The sequence below is a fragment of the Castor canadensis genome, chromosome 10, assembly GCF_047511655.1.
Source record: "Castor canadensis chromosome 10, mCasCan1.hap1v2, whole genome shotgun sequence".
Classification (NCBI taxonomy): Eukaryota; Metazoa; Chordata; class Mammalia; order Rodentia; family Castoridae; genus Castor; species Castor canadensis.
Window position 1 is genome coordinate 69,133,354 of NC_133395.1, and position 26,794 is coordinate 69,160,147.

Genomic DNA, 26,794 nt, shown 5'->3' on the forward strand with positions numbered 1-26,794 from the left:
TGGTAGGTGTGTGTTTAGCCTCTGTTCTGGATTCTAACTGACCCACTATAATATTTCTACTTTGAATGTCCTACAAGGATCAGTTTCTTGGATCAGTGAATCAGTTAATCAGCCTTCTTCTTGTTGAGGCAGAGCCTTTTCCAGACTTCAGCCAAAGTATTCTTAGTTGCCAACAATAGAAATCAATCTGGCTGATTTTTTAAATGATCAGAGAGATGCTCAGAAAATGAATAGAAACAAAGGAAGCAGAGCAGCCAGAATCACAGCCAAGTCATCCCACCAAATTGGCTGAGAGAGGACTCCGTTGCCCTCACAGGACAGAGGAGCTGTGGCTTGTAACTGATACCTGGTCACTGAGACCAAATGTCCCTACTTGTCCCTTGCCCCTGCTGGTATAGAAATTGGACAATATTGCAAATACTGCCAGAAAGTAGTGAACTCTCCATGGCAGCTCCCTTGAATCACCACCTCCCAACTCCAGGGACAAGAAAGGTAAATTTGATTGGCCAAACCTAGGTCACATGCTCTCATTCTAGCTATAATACAGGGTGGGGGTGGCAAGGAAGTTGGGAAAGAATACAAAGGCCTTTTGGGCTTTAGTGGGAAATGGGTTCTACCTGCCACTGAGTATCACAATGGGGAATATAGTAAGAGAGCTAGATGATGGAAAGCTAAGAAAAAATGGAGGTGTCAATTGCCTGATTCAAGGTTTACTATCTTTCTATAACAAGCCCATTCTGAGCTAACAAGCTCTGCTCATGGGAGCAAAATGTGACTGTTCACTTAAAGGAGACTTAGGCAGTGGGCATCTTGATTGGCCAATGTGAGACAGCATCATAACCAAAAAAAGTACCTAGATTTCTTCCATGTACTTAATTCACTTAATGGCACATACGGCACAGTGTATGTCTTGTCTTCGTGGTTGGGTTGTTAGCATCTTATGGCAGGAAATTTGTCTTATTTATTTGCATATCTCCAGTGCCTAAGACACTGCCTGGCATATAGTGGATGCTCCAAAAGTGTCTCTAAAAGGACTTGCAGCCTAGGAATTTTTTGGTAGGATTAGATAACATAAATTTCTTCATGCTTTTGGGAGAATCATAATTTAAACAACAAAGACAGACTTATAATATGTCATGAAAGAGAAAAGAAAGTGGAAAAAACTTTGCTCATCATAGAATTATTTTGTCAGTGTTCCTTTACAGAGCACAGATTTCTGAAATTGTGGCTGATGGAATAAGAGAATTGCTTGAGAGCAGAGGGGTGGAGACATGACAAAGAAGTTAGAGATTAGAGAGGGAACATCAAAAGGGAGGAAGAGATAAGGGATAAAGGAAGGGGAGAGAAGAGTTAGTCCAAGGAGTATTCGCAACAGACCATTTTGTTTGGTTTGGTTTGGCTTTTTGAGATAGGGTCTTGTTATGTAGCCCAGGCTGGCTACATGGAACTCATAATCCTCCCACCTTCACTTCCCAAGTGCTGGGATTACAGGTGTGGATCACCATGCCTTGTTTAGCAATAGAACATTTAAGCCTCCTGATAACCTAGAAGAAAATTAGTGAATGGGCAGTTATTTGGAATGTTGCTTTGATGGCTGCAAGGAAGAAAAAAGGAAGCTAATATTTTTAAGTATGTACTACCTGCCAAACAATTGCTAGGAAGTATGTGTGCGTGAGAGTGTGTGTGAGCACATGGATGTGTGTTTAACATTCCTTTAATAAAGAGAACACTATTATTTCACATTATAGACAAGGAAAATGAGACTCCCATGGTTATATGATTGGCTTAAGTCACATAAATGTTAAGTAGTAGCATCAGGATTTATGATTCAAATTCTACACTTTTCAACAGCGCATTTCTCCCTGAGTAAGAATGAATGGAAGTGGTGAGGTAATGTCTATGCTCACTAGAAACTAAGTTTCCAAACTATGCCTATAAACCCTTGGGCCTTTGAGTGGTGCTCCACTTGCCTTTGAAGACATCCTATGAAAGGAAATTTGACAATTAAAATTTCCTAAATATTTGTCTATGAGACTGAAAAATAGAGCAGAAGCTTGCTTCCCATATCAAGCCAACTGCTTCAGTTCCTCGCTGTTCTTCGAGGGCAACAAGGGGGTTTTATATCAGTTCAAACAGGGGATGATATTATTAATGTATCTGAACCCATGGAAATAATGATAAACAAGAATTAGATACAAGTGCTGAGTATCTAATTCTTGAAATTGAAGGGATCTTATGTCAGTTTGAATAAAACTCCTGCCAGACAATGAATAGTCCTCTCCACTCTCTGCAGCTTGCAAGATATCTGCAGGGCTTCTCAAAGGACAAACTGCATTTGCATCATGTGGAGTGTGAATGAACCAAACATTGGAGCTGGGACTAGGAATCCTGAGCACAAAGAAACTTAAGGACCTCTGTCTTGAAGACCAATGGAACAAACTGTCCTCTCATACTCCCCAGCCTTTCCAAGTGTGAAAATGAACAGTGATAACTGATATAATTTTAGGTGGCATAGAGATTTAGGTTTTATTGAAATGCAGCTATTGTCTAACAAACCAAAGATTTTGCATATATTATGGCTTAGGATGTAGCTAAATAAAAGTACCCAAGACAAGAGGAAGTAGATGGATATAATAAAACCTATGGTAGCTGCACAGGTGAGGCTTGGAATGGAAATGCAAGGGTTTAGGGAGAGAAGCAGTTCTTTGCATCTGCCCTCCTGACAATACAGCTCAATCTACCCTACTGCATTTTAGATCAGGCACAGAAAAATCCAAGCAGAAAAGATTCAAACAAGCCACAAATACCCTGGAGAGACACAGCCTTTACTTACCAATTTGTCTCAGAATTAAGCCAGAGGCCCTTGCTGGTCTCTATCTGGAAAACCACTGAACATGGACACAAGTAGTACGATTCAGGAGCTGGACCCTGGTGAATGGCAATATATGTGCCGTGTAAATGGTCATTGAAAAATGGACAGCAAACCCAGTGCTGTATTGATTTGCTTTCCTGGCTGCCAGTAGACAGGTCTCACTCAGGTTGAAGACAACAGAGACATGTAGACTTAGAGGCTCAAGGAAAATGTTAGCCACACCAACACTTTCCAGGGGCTTAGACCTTCACAGGTCACATAGGTCCCAGAACCAACAGGATCATTGACTGTAGACTGTGGGAGACCTCAGATAGTAAAAGCTACATAGACTCTTAAGGCGAAGGCCATAAAACTGAATGGTAACCACGTGAGATGCGCCAGTTAAAGGCTCCTTTTCCAGAGTTCCTTTATGGTATATGACAGACTCTCTGTGAGAGTTAGCCATAGGGACTCTCATGACTGGCATCATAGAAACTGCAATCCTGTTCATTCATTTGGAGATTTGGCAGAGGATTCAAAGGGTGGGGAAGAGAAGCGCTGATGAGGGAGATCTGAGGTGCAGTTTGTCATAGGATGAGGCGATGCCCCAACGCGGCTCAGTCAGAGCCTTGCTTGCGACGATGTACCTAGGTGGATCGTGGTTTGGGGGTGAGAGGCTGCGCGGGAGTCACAAAAGAAGTCAGAGGAGAAGAAACTTGGCAATAAGTGGATGCTGTCGTCTGCAGAGATGGGCCCCCGAGTTCCAAAGAAACTGCTTCCCCATCCCATATACCCACACAAAAGTTCACCGCACCACACCTGCCTTCTCCAGATGGGGCTCCCTGCGCAAACGCCTCCTCGCCCTCCGGGTTTTCCAACCACGGCGCAAACTCCTCCCTCGCCAGAGCGGGGTGCTGTCCTAACGCCAGCGTCTGGGGGGCGGCGGGGAGTGGGCCCTCTCGCAGCCATTGGTTGCGTGGCCAAAGAGGGGCGGAGGGACGGCTCACGGACCCGGCAGAGCCAGCAGCCCAGGGCCCACTCGACTGCGCCCACTGCCCGTGCGCGCTGGTCGCGCGCCGCGCCCCTGCGCCCCGCATTCCCTGGGACTGCTTTGCCCGCAAGCATTGCAGAGACTGGGGCGCCGCCCCACTGCAATCGCGGAAGCCCACGCCAGGTGGTCGCACGTCCTGATCCGCAGGTCAGTGAGGGGCTCCAAACCTAACCATCCAGCCGAGGCAGAGAGAGGAACCTGAGACTTACGGGGTGCTGAGCGCCCTCCCCGAGGGGCGCCCCGACGCCTCGCCTAAAATGGCCTTGGGTCCTCCCGGACTCTTCCCGGGCTCCTTGCTGTGAAACACTCCCTAAATCAATTCTCTTCGTGGTCGGTTGCGTCTTTAGGGTACTGGCGCAGCTGGGTCTCGGGGAGACTTGGCCGGGCATGCAGTGTCCTTGGCCCTGGAATGACCCGCTTGGTTCCCCGACACCGGGAGCAGGAAGGTCTGCCGTCGTGTCAACCCCTACCAAGGTTGATTCCTCCGTGCAAATGTAGACAGTTCTACACTTTGCAGAGTGTGATTCTAGGTGCATTTCGGTTGGCTTTTATTTTATTTTATTTTTTTATTTATATGTGCATACAATGTTTGGGTCATTTCTTCCCCCTTACCCCCGCCCCCTCTCTTACCGGCCCCGTCCCCTCCCTTTCCCCCCCTACCCCCTCGCTGCCAGGCAGAAACTGGCTTTTGTGATGTGTGTGCTCGTTCTTGTATTTGTTTTGCGCTTATTTCTTTTTCTGAATTTCTAGGGTTATCTGTCCTTTCTCCAAGGGCTCGCCACGTGAACTCTGACTGCTGGCTTTCTGCGTTCACGAGTCTTTTCACCTGATTTCGGGTGGCTCCAAATTCAGAGAAGTTTCTCCTGGCACTGAACACTTGCGTTCCTGGGCGGTGGTTCCCGAGTTCCCCCAATACCCTGTAAGTAACTGCACCAGCGACCTTTCCCTTTTCCCAGGTCTGAGACGCAGGAATCCTGTGTTCCCCAGCTGAGTGCGAGGTGTGGGGATGATGGGCAAATTGTTGGAGTTCTGACTGGGAGAGGATCTGTAATGCGCCCTCCTCCAGGGAACAGAAAGACCCATTCATTCGCAGAAACATCTTTCTGAGGTCCAGGTTTGTGGGCTGTGCCTGCGCGCTTTCAGCCGCCAGATGCCCGCCCCTGCCGAGCTCGGGTTTGGTATCAGAGTCCAGAGACGGGTCTGTTTGTTAATGTCTTTCATTTCCTCTGCCGGGTAATTTTCCTTTGGAAAATATTCAGCAAAAGTAAGTACTTAGGTGGTTCTTTGTGGTGGATCTTGAGATTCGATGGCTAGAGGACTCTCAAAGCCACTGCACTTTGGTAAGGTCCACACTACAGGTGCAAAAGGTGGGGGAATGGGCAGTGGTTACTGCTGTCCTGCGGACCAGGGACCACTCCTTAAGATGCTTCTCCTAGAGTGCTTTTCACTTTATATTTGCCAGATTCATTGTTCAGACAACAGCCTGTCAACAGGGGAAAAGGCAAGATAGGCAATGGTCTTTTCAAGTTTTGGCTTTTGGTGCAGTCTGGGTGCCAAATGCATCCTTTAAAAATTAAAAAGATAATATTTAATTTGCTTAACTATGCATCTAGTCTAGGTGTTCTTAAGTATCTTTCTGTGACTAAATATGCTTCATTTTGCTAAACACAGCTAGGCATCTTCTCCCCTACCACCACCACATGCAGCACACAGTGCCATATTGCTGGTAATCTGTAGTACAAATGGCTCTTTGAAGTGCCTGTGCTTTGCCACCAGAGGCATTGATAGCACACTGTCAGGCCATGCCCTGGTCACCTTGAAACACTGGGCATGGTGGGAATGGCCAACCAGCTGCCAACCTCAAGAGTACTGTGGAAATACTGGGTGCCAGGAAGTGGGTGGAGTATTCATGTTTGTATTTTGAGTTAAGAGGGCTTATTTATTATTTTTATTCCTCTACATAAACATAGTGCTTTGAAAACCTTAGTGCACATCCATGGCTCCCATCAAGGAAGTCCGATGTGAGGTAAGGTAATTCTGTTCTCTTTACTGTTGGTTAGTTCAGTTCATCAGATTTCACTACCTGTTTATGATGTGCACGAGTGTGTCAGGGGTTAAGAAATAAATAATGGTGTGAGTGCATGTAGCACTAAATCCACTAGAGGGTTTATTTGTAGGTTGCTTGAATTTCTTTTTCTTACTTCATTTTGTTTAATGAGGGATCGTGGTGATGATTGGTAAGTATGATTAATCATACAAGTCATTAAGTAAACTTGGAATTACTCATTCATTACAAGAATGAAAGATTAACCCCTCAAAGGAAAAATTCTCTGATTCAGCCTCTGTTCTAGATCAAGTCTGAGCTCATTTGATAGTAATTCTTCTTTCAGAGTTTTCTCTTCTCCCTGCACTTGTATTTTAATATTCCTTGTTTATATAATGATTTTTATATTTAATTTACTATTGAGGGAAAGTAACCAATGTGGAACTTAGTGTATTATTACATTGCCATATTAATATAAAGTGTCATAGGCCTAATTCTTAGAGTCTTTTGTTACTGTTCACAATGACAGCTAAAAGAAAACATAATAAAGCTTTTGAGTTAATTAATAGAATAGGGAATCCAACAAAGAAGACACTCAAACTTTAAGTGCATGAGTTAGTAGGATTCCTGTCAGTCAACATGTGTATCTAAAAGATTCAAGACAGACTTAGATGAAGAAGTCTTTGGTAAGCGTGTGTAACCAGGCCATTGATTTGAATTCAGGAAATCTGTGCATCCATTGGCATTACAGATGCAGGGTGGCAGCCTACAGAGCCAAATTTTGTGATTCTCTCAGTTCTGATTCCGATGTTTGAGATGTGTCCACAGGACCCATACTGGTGTGAGAGGCTCCTGGCACAGAAAGCCTCCTTCAAGAGCTCCTTAGGGATATGGCCACGCCATGCTCATGTTCACATTTGGAACCACAAAATAGCCATTATTTATCCTTCACTAGGTTTAGTTATTAAAGAGAGAGAAAAGAAATTCTGAGCATTCAAGAAGCTATATGCACTTTAACAGATCTCTGGCATAAAATGGCACAATCCATCCAAAACAGTGCCAATATTTCAAAGTTCTGGATTCATCTCAGGAACAGGATATGTCATTAATATTTCCTCAGTTCTTCACTTTTAAATCCCCATCTATTATTACCATAGGTAATTAGTCCTGCTTTACAATGTGTGCTCTGGACTTAGTTGCTGGTGCTGGTGTTGTTATTGACAATAGTGAAAAGGTCCAGATATAAGCCTACAATAGTTGTGAAAAGGGTCACTTAAAACAGTAACAGACCAGAATCCAATTTTTGAAGGGAAACAAAAGGATACGTGGCTATAGGAACTAGTTTCAAATTCAGAATGACAGGAAGATGATTTGACTGAACCCGTAGTTAAAATGTAACTCCATTCATTCAGGGAGCATTCAACATACAGACATGTATCCCAGGAGAAGCCAAAATAGCAGCTTTCCTGATTAATTTCCCACAGTAGTCTGGTACTGATTAGAAATGCCTGGTAATCTATCAACTGCTACCAATTAAACTGGTTTGGTTGTTACTTTCAGTTTTTCCTGTGACCAGGATTGTAGCAGAGGGCTATATACTCTTCTTTTTCCTTGCATTCTTCTGTGAATGTTTTTTAAATGTAACATTCGCAACTTCCTGTAAGTACAAATTTAACTGAAAGCACAATTAAACACAGTTGGGAAGACTTTCTGGCCTTAGCCTGAGAATCTTAAGCTTTGAAAGAAATGGCACAAAAGAAACATTTCAAAGGTTGTGTTAAGTATGGACGATATAAAATAAGGAGGGGAATGCTTGACCAAGGAAAATCTCAACTTTATAGGATATTGTTGAGAAACACAGTAAGTTGATGAGAAAGCATGGGTAGAGCTTACTCTGGAACCTGAAACTACTGATTTCATTGCTATAACTAAAGTATTTATAAAATTTAGGGGAAGGTTCATGAATACTCTTAGTATTGAGTATTTATCCTTCAGAGAAATCGTTAATGGTTTTATACAAGATAATTCATTCACTAAAAAAGAATGTATCTCTGACTGTTTCTCTTTACTTGGTTTCTTCTACTCCTCTGAGCTAAAGATGCCTTATTCCTAGTGTTCTGGCCAGAACATTCTTCTCTTCTTTTCCAAGTTATTGGTGGGGAAAAGATTATGCTTTAAATCCTGTCCACATCCTGATTCCTATATTTTTATTTTCATTCCAGACCTGTGTCATGATCTCTGGCTCCATATAAGCTGAGTTTCATAATGGTCTTACAATTCATCATTTCCTTGTAAACTTGGATATCCTATACTCTATCCCAATTCAAAGAAAGTTATAACCAATCATATGAAAAAATGTAAACTCATTTCTTACATCCCATTTTGAACCCAATTATTCATATTTTTTCAGTTTTCCATATTAAGTATCTCTTGAGTCAGCTCTCTTCCTCTCTATTTTCCTGGTTCCTGTCCTGGTTATGATTCGTATTGTTATGAATTATCTCTAAAGGCTTTTGAGTTTTTCCTACACTTCCAGGTAGACTATGTCCAACCTATCTATTTATCCTGAGGCAGTATTTTTAGAGACACAAATATGACAGCTCTTCAGTTAAATATGTTTCTATATGCCCCAATAATTCACTACTAAAATTTGAAGATTTTTCTTAATGGCTTACCTAGTACCTCATCAATTGAACTTATTTAGGCATTATTTCTTTACTGTTGTTATTATATAGTGTTTTAATTATCATATGTTAATTGTACAAAGTAATGGATTTCGTTATATTTCCATGCATGCATGTAATGTACTTTGATCATATCATATTTATACCCTCTACTACCTTTTCTAATCCCCCCCACCTTTTGCCCTTTCATATCCCTAACAGGTCTCTCTTTACTTTCATGTCCTTACATTCCCCCCAAATTCCACACGTGATATTTATCTAAGTCTGGCTTTTTCACTTAACACAGTGATCTTGCCACCAAAAATTTTGTTCTTCTTTATGGCTGACTAAAAATCCATTGTTTATGTATACTAAAAAAAAGATAATTTATTCACTCATTTAATAAATAGAATATCCATGCATTCAACAAATATTTACAAGTAATAAATTCTACTTTTACCTGTAAAAACTGAAAAGTATGCATTATCTCTTCAAGAAGCTTCAAATTTTCTTTTTTTAAAATTTTTTCACTCATGCAGTCATTGCAGTCAATGAATACTTATGGGTCATCTTTATGCTATATACTGTGCTGGTCTATGAATATAAAAGTAAGTGAAATATTAGTTCTTTTTTCCTTTAGTTCACAATCTATCAAAACAGACATACAGGTAAATACTATAACAAGTATAATAAAATGTGAGAATCATTCCCATGGAAAGGTACAGAAGTGACTTGAGAGGAGGGAGCCAGAAATTTGCATGAAGAAAGTAGGTGGGGATTATAGATTAAGCATCAGCATTAACAAATTAATTGGGAAATTTAGAACAGTTTGTTATGCTTGGAACATCATTGTTAAATGCAATGGGAAAAATGACAATGAAAAAAGCACCCTACTGTCAGATAATAAGGGACATATTATATAGAACAGATAATGTAAGAGAGGCCTTTTAGATTTCTCACTCAAGATGGTAACTATAAGTCTTACACATACATAGACTTTTGCACATAATGTTAACATATTATCACTTTCTGTATGTAATCCATAGTTAAAAATTGTTTTTGAATGAATAACTGAATACATCAGTGTACAGCTTTTCTTAATTAATTTGATCCTCACTTCCACAATAAACTTTTTTTTCCATTAAAGGTCATAAGTTAATATTAATATCTTTATTATCTCTCACCTATTTCCCTTGAAATCATTTGTGCTTATTTAAGTGACAGTTGGTTAAGATTATTCTTATACTGTAGTGATAATCATATTCTAGTTTAATAGAGAATGTTTCGTTGGCTCTAGCTACTGGTAGATTAATTTAGTGCTATATTAATAATTACTATTTGTTACAATTAATTAATATATCACATATACAGCATGTGCAACTCTCTTATTCAGAATTTGAATTCTTTGTAGTCACATGCTTAGAGTCCCACCATAAAATCTGCTCTCATAGTAGGATGAGATCTTATTTTAGTCAGGAAATAGTGGATTGTGCTACCATAACAACAAACAAAAAATTAGAAGTCTCAGTGATTCACAACAATGAAAGTTTATTCATTGTTGATGCTATCTATTGATGGAGTCAGTGAGGAGCGGAGACACTTGCTCAGTCATTCAAGGACTCAGACTGGTAGAAGTTGGAGGGTAGTCACACAGCAGAGAGAAGGAGTTGGCAAATCTCACTCTGGGCCTTACATTTTCTATTTGGATGCATGCCACTTTTCCCACATCTCATTGGTCAAAACAAGTCACATGACCACCCTAAAGTCAGAGAGTGTGGAAACATGCAATCTTACAATACCTAGAAGGAGGAACATCAGAAACAAACTTCTTGAGAATTCTGATGATTATAAGTCTCACAGGCATCCCTCTTCCATCTTTGGACTCCCTGAGAGAAAAAACATAATGAACCTAAAATTTGGACATGTAATGACACAGATTTTAATTCTAGTCCTGCCTCTAAGTGGCTGGATGACCTTAGGCAAGCCTTCAAAGTCTCTGAACTTTTCTCATCTTTCAAGAAAAGGTAAAGGATAATAATAACTACCTTTGAGAGTTTTAAAGAGGGAAGAAAATACACATGCACACTCACATACAAAAACACATCCAGACTAATACCTGATTTATATTCAATAAATAATGGCAGCTGTAATTTATGTCGTGGTAGTTTTCCCCATCTGGTTTGATTGAATAAAAAATAAAGAGCACATAACCTTGAAAAGGTAAGGTGAAGAATTTATGCTTGATGAAGGACTAGGTCAAAGTCAATTATGTCCTGTATAAAAGATTACCCATGATTTCCTGAGTTGAACCATATGTATTTATATTTTTAGAAGAATACATAACTATTTTTATATGGTATCAGTGCAGTAGTCTGTTTTCTATAAATAATTCTTAGTTATTTTTCAGTTTACCTCTTTCCACCTCCACATTCTAGAATTGAGTCCACTCTTGTTTATTGATTCCATACCATCTTTGACAGAGTCTGGGCTTGAATCATTATCTAAAACAACAACAAGCTAATGGGGGTTTGATTTCATCCCACCTCAATAGCCTGCCATATCACTGTGTTCCATGTTACAAGGGACATGTAGACATTTTCTTTGTTAGCCAGACTTTTGAGTTCTCTGTGCCTCTGGTGAGAGAAAGAGGAAGCATTCAGACGTGCTTTGCTGCTCTGTTCACTACAAGGGTTAGCAGAACCTTGGAGAAATCCCACAAGGGAAGGCCACAGCTTCCCTTTTCTGTCTCCTGCCTTTCTGATATACCCGCAAGCACAAGTAGATAAGAATCCTACCACCTTGAAAGAGCACTTTGTCTCCTTGCATGGTGTTTTCAGTAACTTCTGTCTAAAATCCAATTTGTCTGGTGCTTATTGCAGGTGCCTATTATGTCAGTTATGTGATTGGGGAGGACTGAGAAAAAGCACTACTAAAATCAATGCCCTGAAGTTTTCATTTACAGCTGCATTTGCCTGTCACTAGATTCAATTTCTAAATCATTTATCAGTCCTTATTGCAAAGGATTTTGACCTTGAACTGTTAAGTGAGTTCATGAGGTTGCATTTACCTTGCCACACTAAAGAACTCACCCAACCCAGGGTATCAGTTGGGAGTTGTAAGAAACCTGAATTCCTTGATCTGTGGAACTTGCAGCCTGTTTGCTTTTGCTGCCTTTGAAAAGTTTCCCACTTGTTTGGTTTATCTGCTGCTGTTGTTTTCCAGGTGTATGCTTTGAACCAAGTTACCATTATGGGTTTTCCATGAATGTCTCACAATCCACCTGCTCCTCATTCCTCATTAGCAAACTACTCTTGGGATTCAGGATGCTGTCAAAGTCCCTACCTTTGCCTGGGTATTTAAGCTACAAGAGGGATATCCTTGAAGGGATATCTGCCTCTGAAGGTGATGGATGGTGTTGGATTCCTTGATCCAGGAGGCCTAGATGAGAATCAGTTCAGTGGGTGGTGGTAGAAATGGTCATGAATCATGCTGACTGGTGAGTAAGGATTCCTGGTCCTCAGGTAGCATCCCCCTTCCCCAACCATAGATCCTGTTTCCGGACCATTTTAAACATCCTCCAACTCATCCTATAATGCTTCACCATGAGCACCTGTGAGTTAGTGACCATCATGAGCTAGATATTTGACTTTTTCTGATGTCCACTGAAGAATCCCACTTTTCTAACATGTTGACTGACTTAGAGTATTATTCCACACATATTTTCTTGAAATCCTTAGCAATTACATGATTTTTTTCTCAACTTGTATGTTGAAATTTTTCAAAAAAGTTGCAAGAATAATAAAAATGAACACCTATGTATCCTTGAGTTAGATTGACCATCTGTTAACATTTTGACATGTTTCCTTTATCATCTTCCTTTCTGTGTGTTCATGTGTACTTTTTTATTTGTTTTGACTGAACACTTGAGGGTTGATTGCTGATACTATAACATTTTGTGGATATTCCAACATTTATTTCCTAAGAACAAGCACATTTCCTATATCACATATAGGAAATTTACAATTGGTTTAATTCAATAATCTAATATACATGTTTAATTCAAATTTCCTCCCCCCAGCAGCCCTAATGTTTGTATAACAAAGATGTTTTTTCTTTTGACTGACCCAAGGTCCATGAAAAATTTATTAAGGGAATAAATCTTGAAATGTGCATCTTACTTTTTTGTGAGTATTCAGCTGACTCCTAAATAATATCATAAGACCAAAAGTGTATGCATCCAAAACTTAGCCTGCTTAAGCTGGCAATTACTAAGCATTATTCTTTCCACATACTTATTTTACTATGGAAAGTGTCATCTCACTTTGAATGTCAGTCATAGAGAACTGGAAGAATGAGAGAATTTATTTGGCAAAATTCATATGTATATGTTATGCTAAGCACTTGCTAATATCCAGATGACATGGGCAGTTTATAAAATATGTAATCAGCTAGGGTTCTGTTTGTATTATGAGAGATGATTGTTCATTAATTTCAAGTAAATACTATGCCTAGAGTTTAAATGTTATTAAGTGAAACACTCTGTGAGCTTGGATCCCTGTTGGGAAATGCAAAGCATGTAACATTTATAACTATTTATGATATTCTAATCCATTTTTAGGGAATAGCTTCTAAAGCACCCTTCTTCTAAAGTCAATGATACATGACTATTATTGTGAGTAAAAATAGATATAAATGGTGCTTTGCTTAATTATTTTGCTAAAACTGAAGTTCTTTTCAGACAGACTATATCATCATGTTTTTTCAGATTGTGCCTATACATGTGATTTTCAGTGGAAATGAAGTTTGGGGTCTCAGTTATGTAGTGAATGAAACATTTACTGAATATCCAATCTTGTAAACTGGAAGTATACACACAGAACAACAATAGTCATTTACAAGAACACAGATAAACAGAAAGATTCTCATTAAACACCTTAGCCCAGATGCTTTTGAGAGGTGGAGGGAGATGGAATAAAGAATGGATAGAGAGAAAAAAATGATCGAGATGTCAATAAGCCATGAAGTGAGGAGTTATGTGTATGTTGCCTCCTGTTAGGCAACAGGAGATACAAAAAAGAAAGGAAAAAGTGGCATTGGTAGGGAGTGAGTGGTATCATCTCATATTTTCCTCTTACTGAGTGGCTCAATGGCTTGTGGCTGCCATTTCGATAAATCTGCTTAGATTTAAGATGGACTTTATCAGTGGTTGCAGCACAATTAAATTTCCAAGCTCTTGCCTGCTTCCTTAGAGTCATTTTGGAGGCACCCAAATGCCCCTAAAGCCCAAGAATATCTAGTAGTTGACATATAAAAAATTAATTTTTTAATCTCAGGGATTTATGAAAATCATTATTTATGTTTATAATAACAAAATCTTTCCAAATATCACACTAGATAAGGAGACAGTTATTGGCATATCCTGATTGGACAAAAAGCATATATTGGATACAAATTATTTGAACAATAGGGGAAAATGAGACACAGTAGAAAAGGAGCAAACATTTTTCCATTCCCCCAACACAGCATGGTTTATTGTGAATTTTTATAAAAATATCTAGTCTTGCTAAAAAAAAGATAAGCAAGCATTTTTTGTGTACTAATTCTATGATTTAACATTCTAGCTGGTCTGAGAATAAAAATTATTTTTCTGAATGCACTCCTAAAATATTGGAAATGATTGGAGCTGGGATAGAGAATGGAGCTCAAAATCCCTCATTAGAAATGTAACATCATGGACAGCCAATCTTTCTTTTTATCTTCTTTCTTCCCATTTATTCCTTACAACCTTGCCTATGATCATCAAATCATTATTTCTCTGGCTGTTTGTGCTTTCTCTAAATAAAGTGCTTAGGTCTTTTCTCTCACTCCCTAAAAGTGACTTTCATCATTCTGCTTCTTCTTAACCAAATCATGCTTCCTTCAACTTGAAGTTGCTGTCTTTCTCCTTTTTTATTTTGACTGTGTTAGCCATGGTGGACCCAATCTCTCCATGTACAGGAAGTCCCTCCTTGTTCTTTCCTAAACATCATAAAAGAATCATAAAAATGTTAAGCCTGGAACTGGTTTTGTAATAAGCTTTTTTTAAATCTAGAAAACTACTATTTAAATTGCCTGTCTTTCCCTAAGATTGTATTATTTTTAAATTCCAAGAGCTTATTATTTTTTAAATGATTATTTTCACTAAGGCTATGATTTGGTCATAAAATCTTCCATTGGAATATAAACGCTGCAGGTGTGGCTCAAGTGGTACAGTGCCTGCCTAACAAGTGCAAGGACCTGAGTTCAAACCCCAGTACCACAAAAGAATTTGCTGGAATATAAATATGCTAAAAATTTAGTAAGAATGATAGTGTGATTTCCTCTCTGAAAAACTGTCATATAAATGCAAGGGAGTCATACCTATAATTCTTTTGAGACTGTACAAGGTAGAAGTTAAAACCAGTTTTATTTTGCTGTGCTCTTTTGTGAAGTTTTTTTTTAAATAACTCCTATATTACTCTAAATTAGGAATAGTATATTCTGAATATACCTTATATTTACCTTATTACCTAAATTATACTTCAGGTAGGTAACTAATTTTTAAATAATCAGGACAAAATAAGTTGCCTAACGTGTAAGTATTGAGTTTGGGGTTTTTTGTTTTGTTTTAGTTTTGGTTTTTTTGCTGAGGAAATATTTTACTGAGCCTAAGAGCATTGCAGGTAGCCAAAAGTCACCACTGAGGGAAAGATATAGAAGATTGGAATGAGTCCAGAGCAACTTAATGACCTGCCTGAAAGTGATTTTTTAAAAATAAATCACTGATCCATTGCTATTACTTTTTCATTTCTCTAATTTTTGACAAAATGCAATAAAAAAGTTCTGCTAAAATTTTCTTATCATTCACTTGAGCTGTGGGTAAAGAGGAATATTACTTTTAAATTCTCATCTTACTTATCCAGTCCAAATCCATGAATTCCAGTGTACTTTGCAGAATACCCATCTCTCCACACCTCTTCTCACAAGGTGGCCCTCTACTTCAGTGTGTAATAGCAGGTAGTGTAGTTTATTTCCTTAAATTGTTTTGATTTTTATTGGGTTTATTGAAGAAATCATAATGAGCGTTCACACAAAATTCTACTCTCCCAAAGCACTGTTCTATAAGCAAGAGCAATTCTCAATGAGGCAAATATGTGGATGGCTGAATCAGCTTTGATTAAGAATAACTCAAAAACCAGTAAACTTTATTTTGATGATTACAAGCCCAGGACTAAGTGTTTGCCATTGATTGCAAGCAAGGATTTGCATTTAGGGAGGGTGGGAGAAGTATGTATTGTCAGCACTGATCTTCTCTCATCTAGCATGAACTAAAGGCCAAGGCAAAGAGAAAACATTGAGAAGTGAAGGTTATATAAGTACAAGGTCTTATATAAATAACATGATATTTTCTAATACACTAAAAGCAGCTTTGCTGAGATGTGGTAAGTTCCCTTCTGGATTCTGGAAATAGTAGTTTCTATGTGTTCTAGACAGATCCAGTTCATCACCTAAAATCATTAATTGCCTTTCAATATTTCATTTTAAATCTGTGTACTCAAAAAGCCTTTTATCTTGTCACATTAATACTTTACCACACTCTTCCTAATGGATTGAGAGGACCATCTTTTGGAGTATGACAGAGCAGGACTCACTATTTCTGAAATGATGCAACACTGTTGGTGGTAACAGCTAGGTCACTCTTTAAAAAATATTTTCAAGGGAACAAAGCTGCTTGCCCTGGTTTTCCATCAAGTCTAAAATTGCTGTGCCACAATCGAGGTTGACTGGTAGCCTGAATTTTATAAACCATTGTGTTATGGAAGTCAAGGCCACCGTGTAGGCTCTACCCACATACCCAGTCTCTGCAAAGGCTCTTGAAATGCTTATGTGAGAGGATTCCTAAGATGAGGGCCTATGAACGCTTCCTACTTTCAGAAGAAACGAAGGGATGAAGGTACACACCAGACAGTCTGCTTTCGTTCTTCCAAAACACTATTGTCCACTGGGCGTGGTCACATGCCTAGGAAGCTTATTACCAGAAAGTCAGTCCCCTGGCCTTAACACCAATTTACAAATAAAAGGAAAGGGAAATAAGGTTTATTATTCATCAGATGAAGAGGAGGACAGAGAGAGTCCACCTTTCAAAGCTCTGTCGTTCCCCTTCTGAGAGAAACTGTCCACATTTTAAAGGGGAATTCAGGGGCTCAGCTTCACTACTAGAGGAAACACATGTCCCCAGTGGCTGCTGGCCTTGGGTTCTCCAGGTGTCCAAGCACCCTTTCTACAAAGCTGTATGTCTTGGCTGACAGATTTACTTCTGTGGTCAGAGAGAAATAAGGGGTAAAAGTTTACCTGGTTTAATTGGTAAAGGGGATTAACTTTGGACTCTCCAGCATGTAGACAAAGAAGGAAAGAATGTCAGTTTAATTAACAGAGTAAACTGGCCAGCATGCAAGCTGGCTACAACCAGAAGTTTCCCCAATGTCAATTTGTTCCTTTCATTTCTGTGGAAAAGAGCCATTGCAATCATCTGTTTCCTGCCTTTGATTAATTCATGGGCCTAAGTAAGGAGTCAGGGTTCCTGAGCAAAAGCAGTTTTAAGCCCCTCTCTCCTCCCCAGTCCACTGGGCTCCAGGGGGGAGGTCACACGTCTCTCCTCCACCACTTCAGGAAATCCCTGCTTTTTTTGTAGATTTCTTCCCAGCACAGATTTTTATTCCAAGGGACAAAGGGAAAGCTGGCTGACCATAAGCTAAAACATTTCCACAGATCTTCATTTATAATGTTGTGATCCAGCGATCCAGCTTTGTCATCTTCCTTTCTCAAAAAAAAAAAAAAAATCACTTCCTAAGGATGGCTCAGGAAAAAAAAAATCGAAATCCCTGCATGGCTCTCTGAGATGAGAGTCTGCTGGCATTACCTCTAACAGGTCAAGGCTATGCATTTAAGATGAAGTCTCTTTCTTCTCTGCTTTAAACCTTATCTGAGAGAAAGAGCCTGGGAAGTGTATCCTGAGATGCCCTCATTCGACTTCATTTCCACAGTGCCACCTATCACAATGCCTAACCGTGTACGGTTTGGTTCATCTGGAGCTTTATACATTCACCATCAAAGAAAACGATCACTGCAGAGAAAGAAGACGTACCAATTTTTAAATGTCAATAAGGAAATGAGAATGAATGCTGCCAAGTTAAAAGCATCTCTCTCTGGCCATGCTTTGCTCTCTGTGTTTCAGAGCAGAGCAATGAAAAGAAATCTAGGTAGTTGTCACTTTAAATTAAGAAGTACTCTAGAAATGATATTAAATCTGTAACATTGGGAAGAGGGTACTTAAAGGAGAAGATATTTAATTGTGAAATGTCAAGATACAAGGTTTCACATGTTTATTTTCTACCATTCTTCCAAGGCCACTTAGGAGATAGATGCTTTACCCACAACTTCTCAGCGTGGAGTTCTGTGAACCATTTCATAGACAGTTGAGGCTCACAGGGAAGGTGACCTTCAGAAAGTGACACAGTCTTCATTCTTGGGATATTCATCTTGTACAGAGATTGTTGTAGTTGGCAGCACTGGCATTTGAACTCAGGACCTCACACTTGCTAGGTAGGCGCTCTCCCACATGAGTCACACAGTACCAGAGCTTTGTCTTAACAGGTGGTCTGGTCGTCAGTTGTTAGCTTTTCCAGTGACTTGCTGATACCACAGTGACATTTGCCTCCAGCCTCACCCATAGAGCATGATAAAGATTTGGGTGGCAGAGAAAACAGCTTAGGAAAAACATCAGCTAATTCTGGCTGAATTTATAACCTTTGTTTCAGAACTGGTAGAGACATGAAAGCTCCATTAGTCTTTCTGGGCCTTTAGAAGGAATTGCCTGCCTCCTAGACTTCATCTGGGGTGCTTTTATTGTTTTCTAAGTAAGATTATGCAAAAAGCATCAAATCCTAACTAAGATCCCCTGGAGAGGTAAGAAAAATGAGCATTATTATTATCAAACTGAAAAACTGAGCTACCAAGACTAGCTGTGGTCTTGCCCAAGGTAAGTACTCATGTCTAGTCATAGTTTTTTCCTACTACAGTTGAGAAAACCAAGAACACAGTTCAAGAATGAGTGCCAGTTATTTCTCTGTCATTCTCTAGCTATGTACCTTGAGTAAGTCATAGTGTCTCTGCACCTCAGTTTTCTCATCTGCAAAATGGGTACAATCCATGCTCTATAGCCCTACAGAGTAGTTGTGATGAACAGAAAAGGTGTGTCGTCCTTTCCTTCTTTGTCCATGCTAGAAAAGAGACAATAAAGCAATCCTTATTACCAAAACAATAGGAAAACTGAGACCACAACAGGAGTGGAGGTGGGTTTATCTTCCAACTACAGATGTTACTCTTAGCACATCAATTAGCTTCTTTGTGTCTCTGTTTCCTTGGATACACTTAGGTTGTGCTGTGCCAGGACATTTTGAATCTTTTTCCCATTCAGTCTATGAGGTTTCTACCCTAGATTTGTATGTACTGTACTGCCTCTGAGACACCTTGCCATATTCCCCAAAGATGAGTGTCTGGAACATTCATACATCGTGAAAAGGCTAGGTCTTGCCAATCAGGGAAACATGTTTGCAGCACCACAGGAATTCTTCTTCTTTGCTGTCTTTCTCTCTCTCTCTCTCTCTCTCTCTCTCTCAATCTCGCTCTCTCTCTCCTCTCTCTCCCTCCTTCCTCCCTTCCTCCCTCCCTTCAGTTATCACAAGACTGTAGCAACCTAATGGAAGTAAAACACCAGGCAAAGCATAACGAGTAGTAGGAGTCAAATTATTTCAGGAACTACTAAGACATTCCTGAGACTCTTTGGGACACCTGACAGGGAAACCCTCTCTGAAGTGTTCTCTCTTTCCAGGGGATCACTAGTGGTGCTCAGCTCTGGCCACAGCTGCAAATGTCAGCCACGCAAAGAATCAGCTGCTTAATTAGATTTAGAGAACAGAAGGAAAGGCAAGTTCTCAAGGTAAAATGCCAGGCAATGTTTAGGAAGGAAAAGCCAGGGACAGAGTAGATGTCTCCCTGCTAGTATTTCACAACACCTGAAGCCAGATTTAGAAATTTACAGAGAAAGGGTCCAGTGGTGGAAGGAGCTAGGAAGAACATCTTTTCTGGACTTGAAGTTTTGGAGTTCTCAACTTGAAGGTTCCTCTTCCCTCAAGCTGCATTTATCACAAAGCCTTTCTGTGCACCTGGTTAAGAAGAAAGTGTTCCCCTTCAGTGTCCCATATCACCCCCCCCACACACACATACACACACTTTGATCCAACATTTACACTTCACAGAGTGAGGTTATTTTGTGAGGAGATGAATCAAGGGTCAAGCCATTTTTACAGATGAAAAAAGTGAAGCTAAGGAAGTTGTGCCCAACTTCCCAAACATGATAGGAAATTCCCACCTTAAACCTAAATCTCTTTAGCAAATCTCTTCTCCCTCTACAGCTCAGAGGAGATAGAGGAAATTCAACTTGTTCTTCTTCTAAGTTGACCTGAAGTTTTTCTCTTCAATACCTAAAGTATGTAAAACAAACTACCTGGGTACATTTAAGGAAGTGAAATACAGAGAAGTGGCCCCTGATCTAAAGGAGATAAAATTTTGTAAACAAATCAGCATATTATAAACATTTAACAAAAATGCATGTGTGTTCAGGGATTCTCCATCATGTGCTAGAGGGAATTCTGGTCCAGCAGGATGCTGTGAGCTGCAAGAGGCACTGGTTTTCTGAAGGAAGGAGATTTGGGACTAATTTTCTAGGTTCTCATCTTAGAGCATCCACTTGGAGCATCTGCTGAAATCACAGCAGATGGGGCACATCAGAACTGTGTTTTCCTTTTTAGTTCATCTTCGGTTCCTTTGAGAAACCTGGTGCCTAGAGTACTGTAAGGAAAATCAGAGCTCATGTTTATATCATCACTTGTAACATAAAGACATAAACATTACTTGTTCCTCAGGGACTCATTTCATTCTTCTCCCTCCCTGGTGGGTTTTATAATGAAGCCTCACTGAAGTAAAAACTAAAAATTAGATTGAAGTGTGTTATTTCCTAAAGAATGCACTGAGTTGCTCTTTTGTTTTTATTTTTGCAGACTCAATGGACAACTGATCCCTGACACTGCCTTTGTTTAAAAAACAAGAAGTCTTGTGCTGATTCATCAGCCTGTAATATCTTCTAATGCTGTCATGAAAAAACGATGCCAATTGCATCTTTTTTAACACTTGCATGAAACTTTGGCATTTAACATACCTGTTCCATCTTTCATCCTCCTCGAAGATGTCTGAGCCCAACCCTTCATCTGTGTTTGCAGGAAATGTGGAGAATGGAACTTTCCTTCAGCTATTTCCTACGTCACTGTCCACATCGGTGGACCCGTCGTCAGGTCACCTGTCAAATGTCTACATCTATGTGTCCATATTCCTTAGCCTTTTAGCATTTCTGCTTTTGCTTTTAATCATTGCCCTCCAGAGGCTCAAAAATATCATCTCCTCCAGTTCCTCCTACCCAGAGTATCCAAGCGACGCTGGAAGTTCTTTCACCAATTTAGAAGTCTGTAGTATTTCCTCTCAAAGGTCCACTTTCTCAAACCTTTCATCCTGAAGAAAATGGAAAAATCTTTAAAGCAACATCAGCTTAGATTTTCCCATACAAGAATGGTTGACTCATGAAAGAAATGACCCCTTCTGTGTAGGCCTGTTTCCTCCTTCCTCTTTAATTTCTTTTCTGTTCATGATGCTTTTCATTTGTGAATGCAGAAGCCACTGTTAACAGAAATGTGTGCAAACTTTGGGGTGTAGAATTTCACAGAAATCACTTGGCACAGCTGGGACTGGCTTCTTCATTGGACAAGAAGGACTCAACTGAGAAAACCTCTCAAAGGAAGCTGGATGTAGACTCTTGCACTTCCTCTCTCTTACAAAACCTGTGAGAGCAACTGAGCCAGCAGAAACTGGGAAAATTAAGTTTGAACTGTTTAGACGATATTTTCCATATGTAAAAATAAAGTGTTGACACCAAATTAAAAAAAAAGACAGAGAAGTCAATTCAGAGTTAGTGTATAACATTTCCAAAACTTGAAGTAAGAATATGCCAAGTGTTTTCTTTAATTGCACTTGAACACATGCAAATTACATTTACTGATGAATCTACATCATTTGGAAAAGTTCTAGAAGAATGTAACTTTCAATAGCAAGACAAGTATGTGTCATGATGCAGTTTGTTATGTTTTTCTGCCTCCTGGGTTTTTTCTTCTACTTATGTTGTAGTTACAATTCTGTTCAGTGGTGGAATTCTTTATGATAATTGCTGTTGCTATTCCTAAGAGAAGCACCAGAAGAGACCCAAGAAGTTTTTATTTCATGTCTATAATTTCTGTCAGCAGGAATTAAGCATAGGGAAAATGTTCATTTAGTTGTATTTTATACAGTAATAACTTTTAGCAGTCATGTACATTCCTTTATTCAGTTTCGTAATCTTTGTAACTTTAGTGCAGAATTACATCGTCTCCAAATGTCAGATGTTTGTGCACTCACACTAGGTTGCAAACTGTAGACACTATATTGCTGATGTGTGTGTTATTCTATACTCCATGAATGTCACGTCTCTGATAATTGTTGTATGTTGACCTCATACTCGGCATTAGGATTCCAAGATGTGAGTTTAGGTTAAAAATCTCAGACACTCCATTTGTGAAGTTGCTGGTTGCTTCAGCCATCTTGGGAACAACCATACTGTGACCAGCCATGGTGTGCACAAGAGGAGGCATCCCCGTGAGCACACACATGGGATGTGGGGAAAATCTAGCTGCCCCTAAAAACAACAACATAAAAAGCAAACAAACTATAGTAAGAATTTAATTTAATTTTAAAAATAAATGGCCCACAGCATAAACACTGAACCTACAGGAGCCTCTGTACCAACATGCCACAGTCTTTCTGTAACAACTGGATCATTCCTTGCTCAAAGCATTTACTAATCTTAAATGGTAGAGTTTCAGCACATGCTTTGGAAATAGGATGGGAGGATGCTCCAAGAAGTAGGATGGGAGAGAGAAAGAACCCCTTACTTTTACAGGACTACCTTTGTTTCTCTAGAATACTGAGAAAGTTGATGACTGATAATGAGGATAGAGAAGCCTTCTTTTTTTCAATCTGTACACCTCAGACCACATTTAACTACTTACATACCAGAAACTTCTCCAGTCACCATAAGACTAGCACAGACTTGCTGCCCTAAAATGTAAAATCAGTGAAAAAAAAAGTCTCTGCTGCCATTTTAAGCATGACAGTGGGTTACATGTTCTTAGGTACACTGTATAAACCTTGGACTGGAGAAACTCTGCTACTTTAGGTCATCATTAGCTTCTCTGAGTGTACATATGTGTATGTATACATGTTTATGCATATATATCAGTATGTATGTATTGTGTATGTGTATACACAGACATGTTCACATGCTCCCAATTAAAAAAATCTATGTGACAAGATTATGGAAGCAGTTATAGTATCAGTTTTGATTTTTGATTATTCTTGTGTTATTTTGGTTATGGGGGGGGACATGGATGAGGTATTTTTTTTAAATAAAGATACAAATATCTGACAAAACAGGATGTTCTGATCAAGACCTGTCCTAAAGGGTAACTTTAGATCCTTTCCTTGTAGAAGCGATATAAGGAGTCTGCCAGGAGACAGCCAAACTACTTACCAAGTCAAATCCACAGGCACACTCCCACCCTCCCTAACACAGGATTCTTGCTCTCAAGATTAAGTGAAGTAATTAGGAGCAACATTCAAAGATGGAAAAAGAATTTGCCATTGCAAGCTTGCCAAGGTAACAGATTGTACAACTTGAGATGAATTTGTGATGTTTAAAAAGTTCAGAAAGGTTGGAAGATGGGTTTATAAATAAAGAAGTAGAGTCCAATGAAAGCCTGGTTTCTTTTCTTATTTTTTTCTTTTAATGAAGAGATCAACAAACCTCTCTAAAGAGGATGAGTTTCCCTAGCACTTTGAAGTATATCTAGATCCATGTATCTGAATAGTGTATCTCCATCAATATAGCTGTCATACATCTATATCTGCAGAGAGATATAGATATTTACATATAGATATATAACTCCTTTTCTGTGTGTCCTCTCTGAAGCAGGGTTAATAATAGGTGACCCCAATGTCAGCTTCTCCTCACCCCTACAAGGGTCACTCCCTGTGGGCCAGTGAGTCTCTTGTGGATGAGAAGAGCTGCCTGGGTGCTTGGACAGCCCTCAGACTTCCAGGACTGAGCCAGGAAATGAGTATTTTAAACAAAGACCCCAGATGACACTGAAGAGGAGGAGGAAAGACCTCTGTCCTCCACAAGTACATGCGGGGAATTGCCCGAGTGTGCTTATGGGGGGAAGTGAGGTCTTGCCCCCAGCCACTGCCCATACAACTGCAGTTTTTCTAAGCTAAGACCACCCATCCTCACCCCACAGCTTACACCCTTCACTGTAGCCTCTTCTCCTCTGGTGTCAGGACTCCAGGCCACCCTTCTAGAAATGGAAACCTGCTGTTATTTGGTGGGGTTGGTGGAAGAGGGGCATGAGCAAGGTCCCTTCTCTTTCTGTCATATCTCTTAGTTCTCACAACTCCACTTTCACAAGATAATCCACATTTTGCAGGCTAGATTAGAGCACAAGCAGGTGGCGGGGAGGCAGTTATAAGGTGAGAGAAGATAAATTGACACTGTACACTAACATCATCCCACGGTCCCACAGTCTGAAGGAAAACAACAGAGCTAGGAAACCGAACATTCAAAGAGAGGTGCCAGGTTCTAGGCTTGCTGCCCTCCCTCTTCTAATCAATGTCAGATCCCACCTTACTATTCTCCATTAAAAAGTCCCTTAGAATCTGTTCCCATCAGTCCAACACATAGGACCTCAGCCTTCAGAGCCGGAGTTATTTTGGAGAGGTCTCTCAAGGCTGTGTGTGGTGGTAGGGGTGGGGGATGGGAGGGGGAGTCAGGCACCTATTCAGCTCTCTCCAGCTTTTCTGGCTTACTGGTTACTCAGTGGGTGGCACTAAAAATCAAATGTGTGCCTGTGTGCATGCATGTGTACACACATACATCTAGAAACTTAGCAAAATATACTCTCCACACATACACACACCTCCCAAGAACAAATAACTCTCATGTGCAAAGACACCACCTCAATTTTTAAATTCCTCTTACCTCAATTCAACCTTGCCTACAAAAGTGAGCAGAGTGCACAACTTTCCCCTCATTCATCCTTCATTTCAAAACCATGCCTAAGCAGTTACCATTTATAAGAAACATTTGCTATTAATACTGCAAAAGAGCCCACTAATTCCTCTGACTTCTGGCTCTCGAGACCTCACCAAACCATTGCAAGTATGGCTTTTCTTTATCTGAGATTGGATCCATACTGAGGTTGGATGTTTGCCAACCTGAACACAGTAAGGGATATTATCAACAGGCATGTATTAAATAAATGAACACATCCCTTGGCACTGGATAGAGAAAATTCACATAGTTCCTGCTCACATGAAGTTTATAATCTAGTGAAAAAAGTACTCAGAAAAGCAAGTGAATAAACAATATGTGCAACTGCAATTTTAATTAATTCTAAAAAGAGAATATAATTGTGAAATGATAGACCACAAGTAAATTCACTCATGATATGCCATCAGGAAGAATATTCTCTACAAAGGGAAGAGCATATTCAAAAGCCCTGTGGCAGGAAAGGCCTTGGCTCATTGATCAGAAAAGTGAGGGTGCTGAGGTGCAGATTCCCAAGCTGGAAAGTCAGGCAGGGTCAGGTTATACAAGACCTGGTAATTATAGGAGGAGCTTGGGTTTTATTCTGAGTGTGATGGGAATCCATTGAAGGTGTTTTAGCAGGGAAGTTATATAACTGAATTTATGTTTAAGAAATATTGCTATAGTTTCTTTCTGAAAAATAGACCAGAGATGGACAAAAAGTCCTGCTCAGATCCACCCTGGTGGGATATGGGTGTAGGTGGAGAGTTGTTCTGCCTGCTACAAATATCTGCTCATCTAGCCATGGAAACAGCCTTAGCTGAGAATGAGTTCACCACACAGCCCCCTCCCTCCTCCACCCTTTTCCACCATACACTCACCCCCATCTCTCTCTCTCTCTCTCTCTCTCTTCTCTCCCTCCTCCCTCTCCTCTCTTTTTCTCTCCTCTTCCTCTCTCCCTCTCTCTCTGTCTCACACACACACACACACACACACACACACACACACACACACACACTGCTTGACTCCTAACTTGTCCCCATTTTCCCTTATTTAAAGTCTTTCAATCGTTCATAGTTCCTGTAACCCTTATTCCAGTATTTTTAACATGGTATGTGACTAATGTTCCAACAAAACTCAAATATGGCAGTAAGTTGAAACATTTAAATTTGTGATCCTTTTACAATCCCATTCCTGAAAACATCATTGTGTGCACCATGTAGCCCATGACTTAAGATCCCAGCCTCTGGTGCAAAGCATGACTTTTTCGCATCTCTGTGCAGATGCCCAGCTCACCTGCACCTGTGTAAGCAGGCTCCACTCTCCTGCAACCAGACTGGCCTCACTTCCAATGAATATTTAGAGTAGTCATCACACTACTTATTCCTGGCATTCAAGCATGTAAAATTTATGAAGAGTGCTTTCATATTGTTACTTACAGATAACCAATTTTAAAAAAAAGAAGCTTATAGTTTCTTTATAATAAAATTCAGTCAATCCCCAAAATCATAGAAATTCAGCTTTGATGATTCAGATGCTAATTCAAGATTCCACCATTCCCCTGTATTAGTACAAACACCATTTTTTCTCTGTTTCTTTGCTTTAGGTTTTTTGTTTGTTTATTTTTTGGTGATACTGGGATTTGAACTTAGGGCCTCATGCTTGCTAAACAGGTACTCTATCACTTGAACCACACTCTAATCCCTTTTTTTGCTTTAGTTACTTTTTAGATAGAGTCTCCTGTTTTTTGCCTGGAATCAACCTTAGACTGTGATACTCCTACCTATGTCCTTTAGTAGCTGGTATTATAAATGCGACCACCATACTCAACTTATTTGTTGAAATGGAGTTTCCCTAACTTTTTTCCCAGCTTCTGAGTAGCTGG

At 39.8% G+C, this 26,794-nt stretch overlaps 1 protein-coding gene across 5 annotated transcripts; it reads left to right on the forward strand.

Moving 5' to 3' along the window:
* The first annotated feature begins 3,672 nt into the window (after positions 1-3,672).
* On the forward strand, positions 3,673-23,582 carry LOC141411476 (serine-rich and transmembrane domain-containing protein 1). Of its 5 annotated transcripts, none has more exons than XM_074043527.1 (3): positions 3,673-4,049; positions 4,653-4,821; positions 20,747-21,073. In XM_074043527.1, the coding sequence occupies exons 1-2, from the start codon at positions 3,684-3,686 to the stop codon at positions 4,686-4,688; spliced, it is 402 nt and encodes a 133-aa protein (XP_073899628.1). In that variant the 5' UTR covers positions 3,673-3,683; the 3' UTR covers positions 4,689-4,821; positions 20,747-21,073. The 5 variants fall into 5 exon arrangements, with proteins under 5 accessions (XP_073899628.1, XP_073899629.1, XP_073899630.1 ...); XM_074043528.1 differs by having other exon boundaries at positions 4,675-4,821; XM_074043529.1 differs by having other exon boundaries at positions 3,763-4,049; positions 20,747-23,582.
* Positions 23,583-26,794: the final 3,212 nt, after the last annotated feature.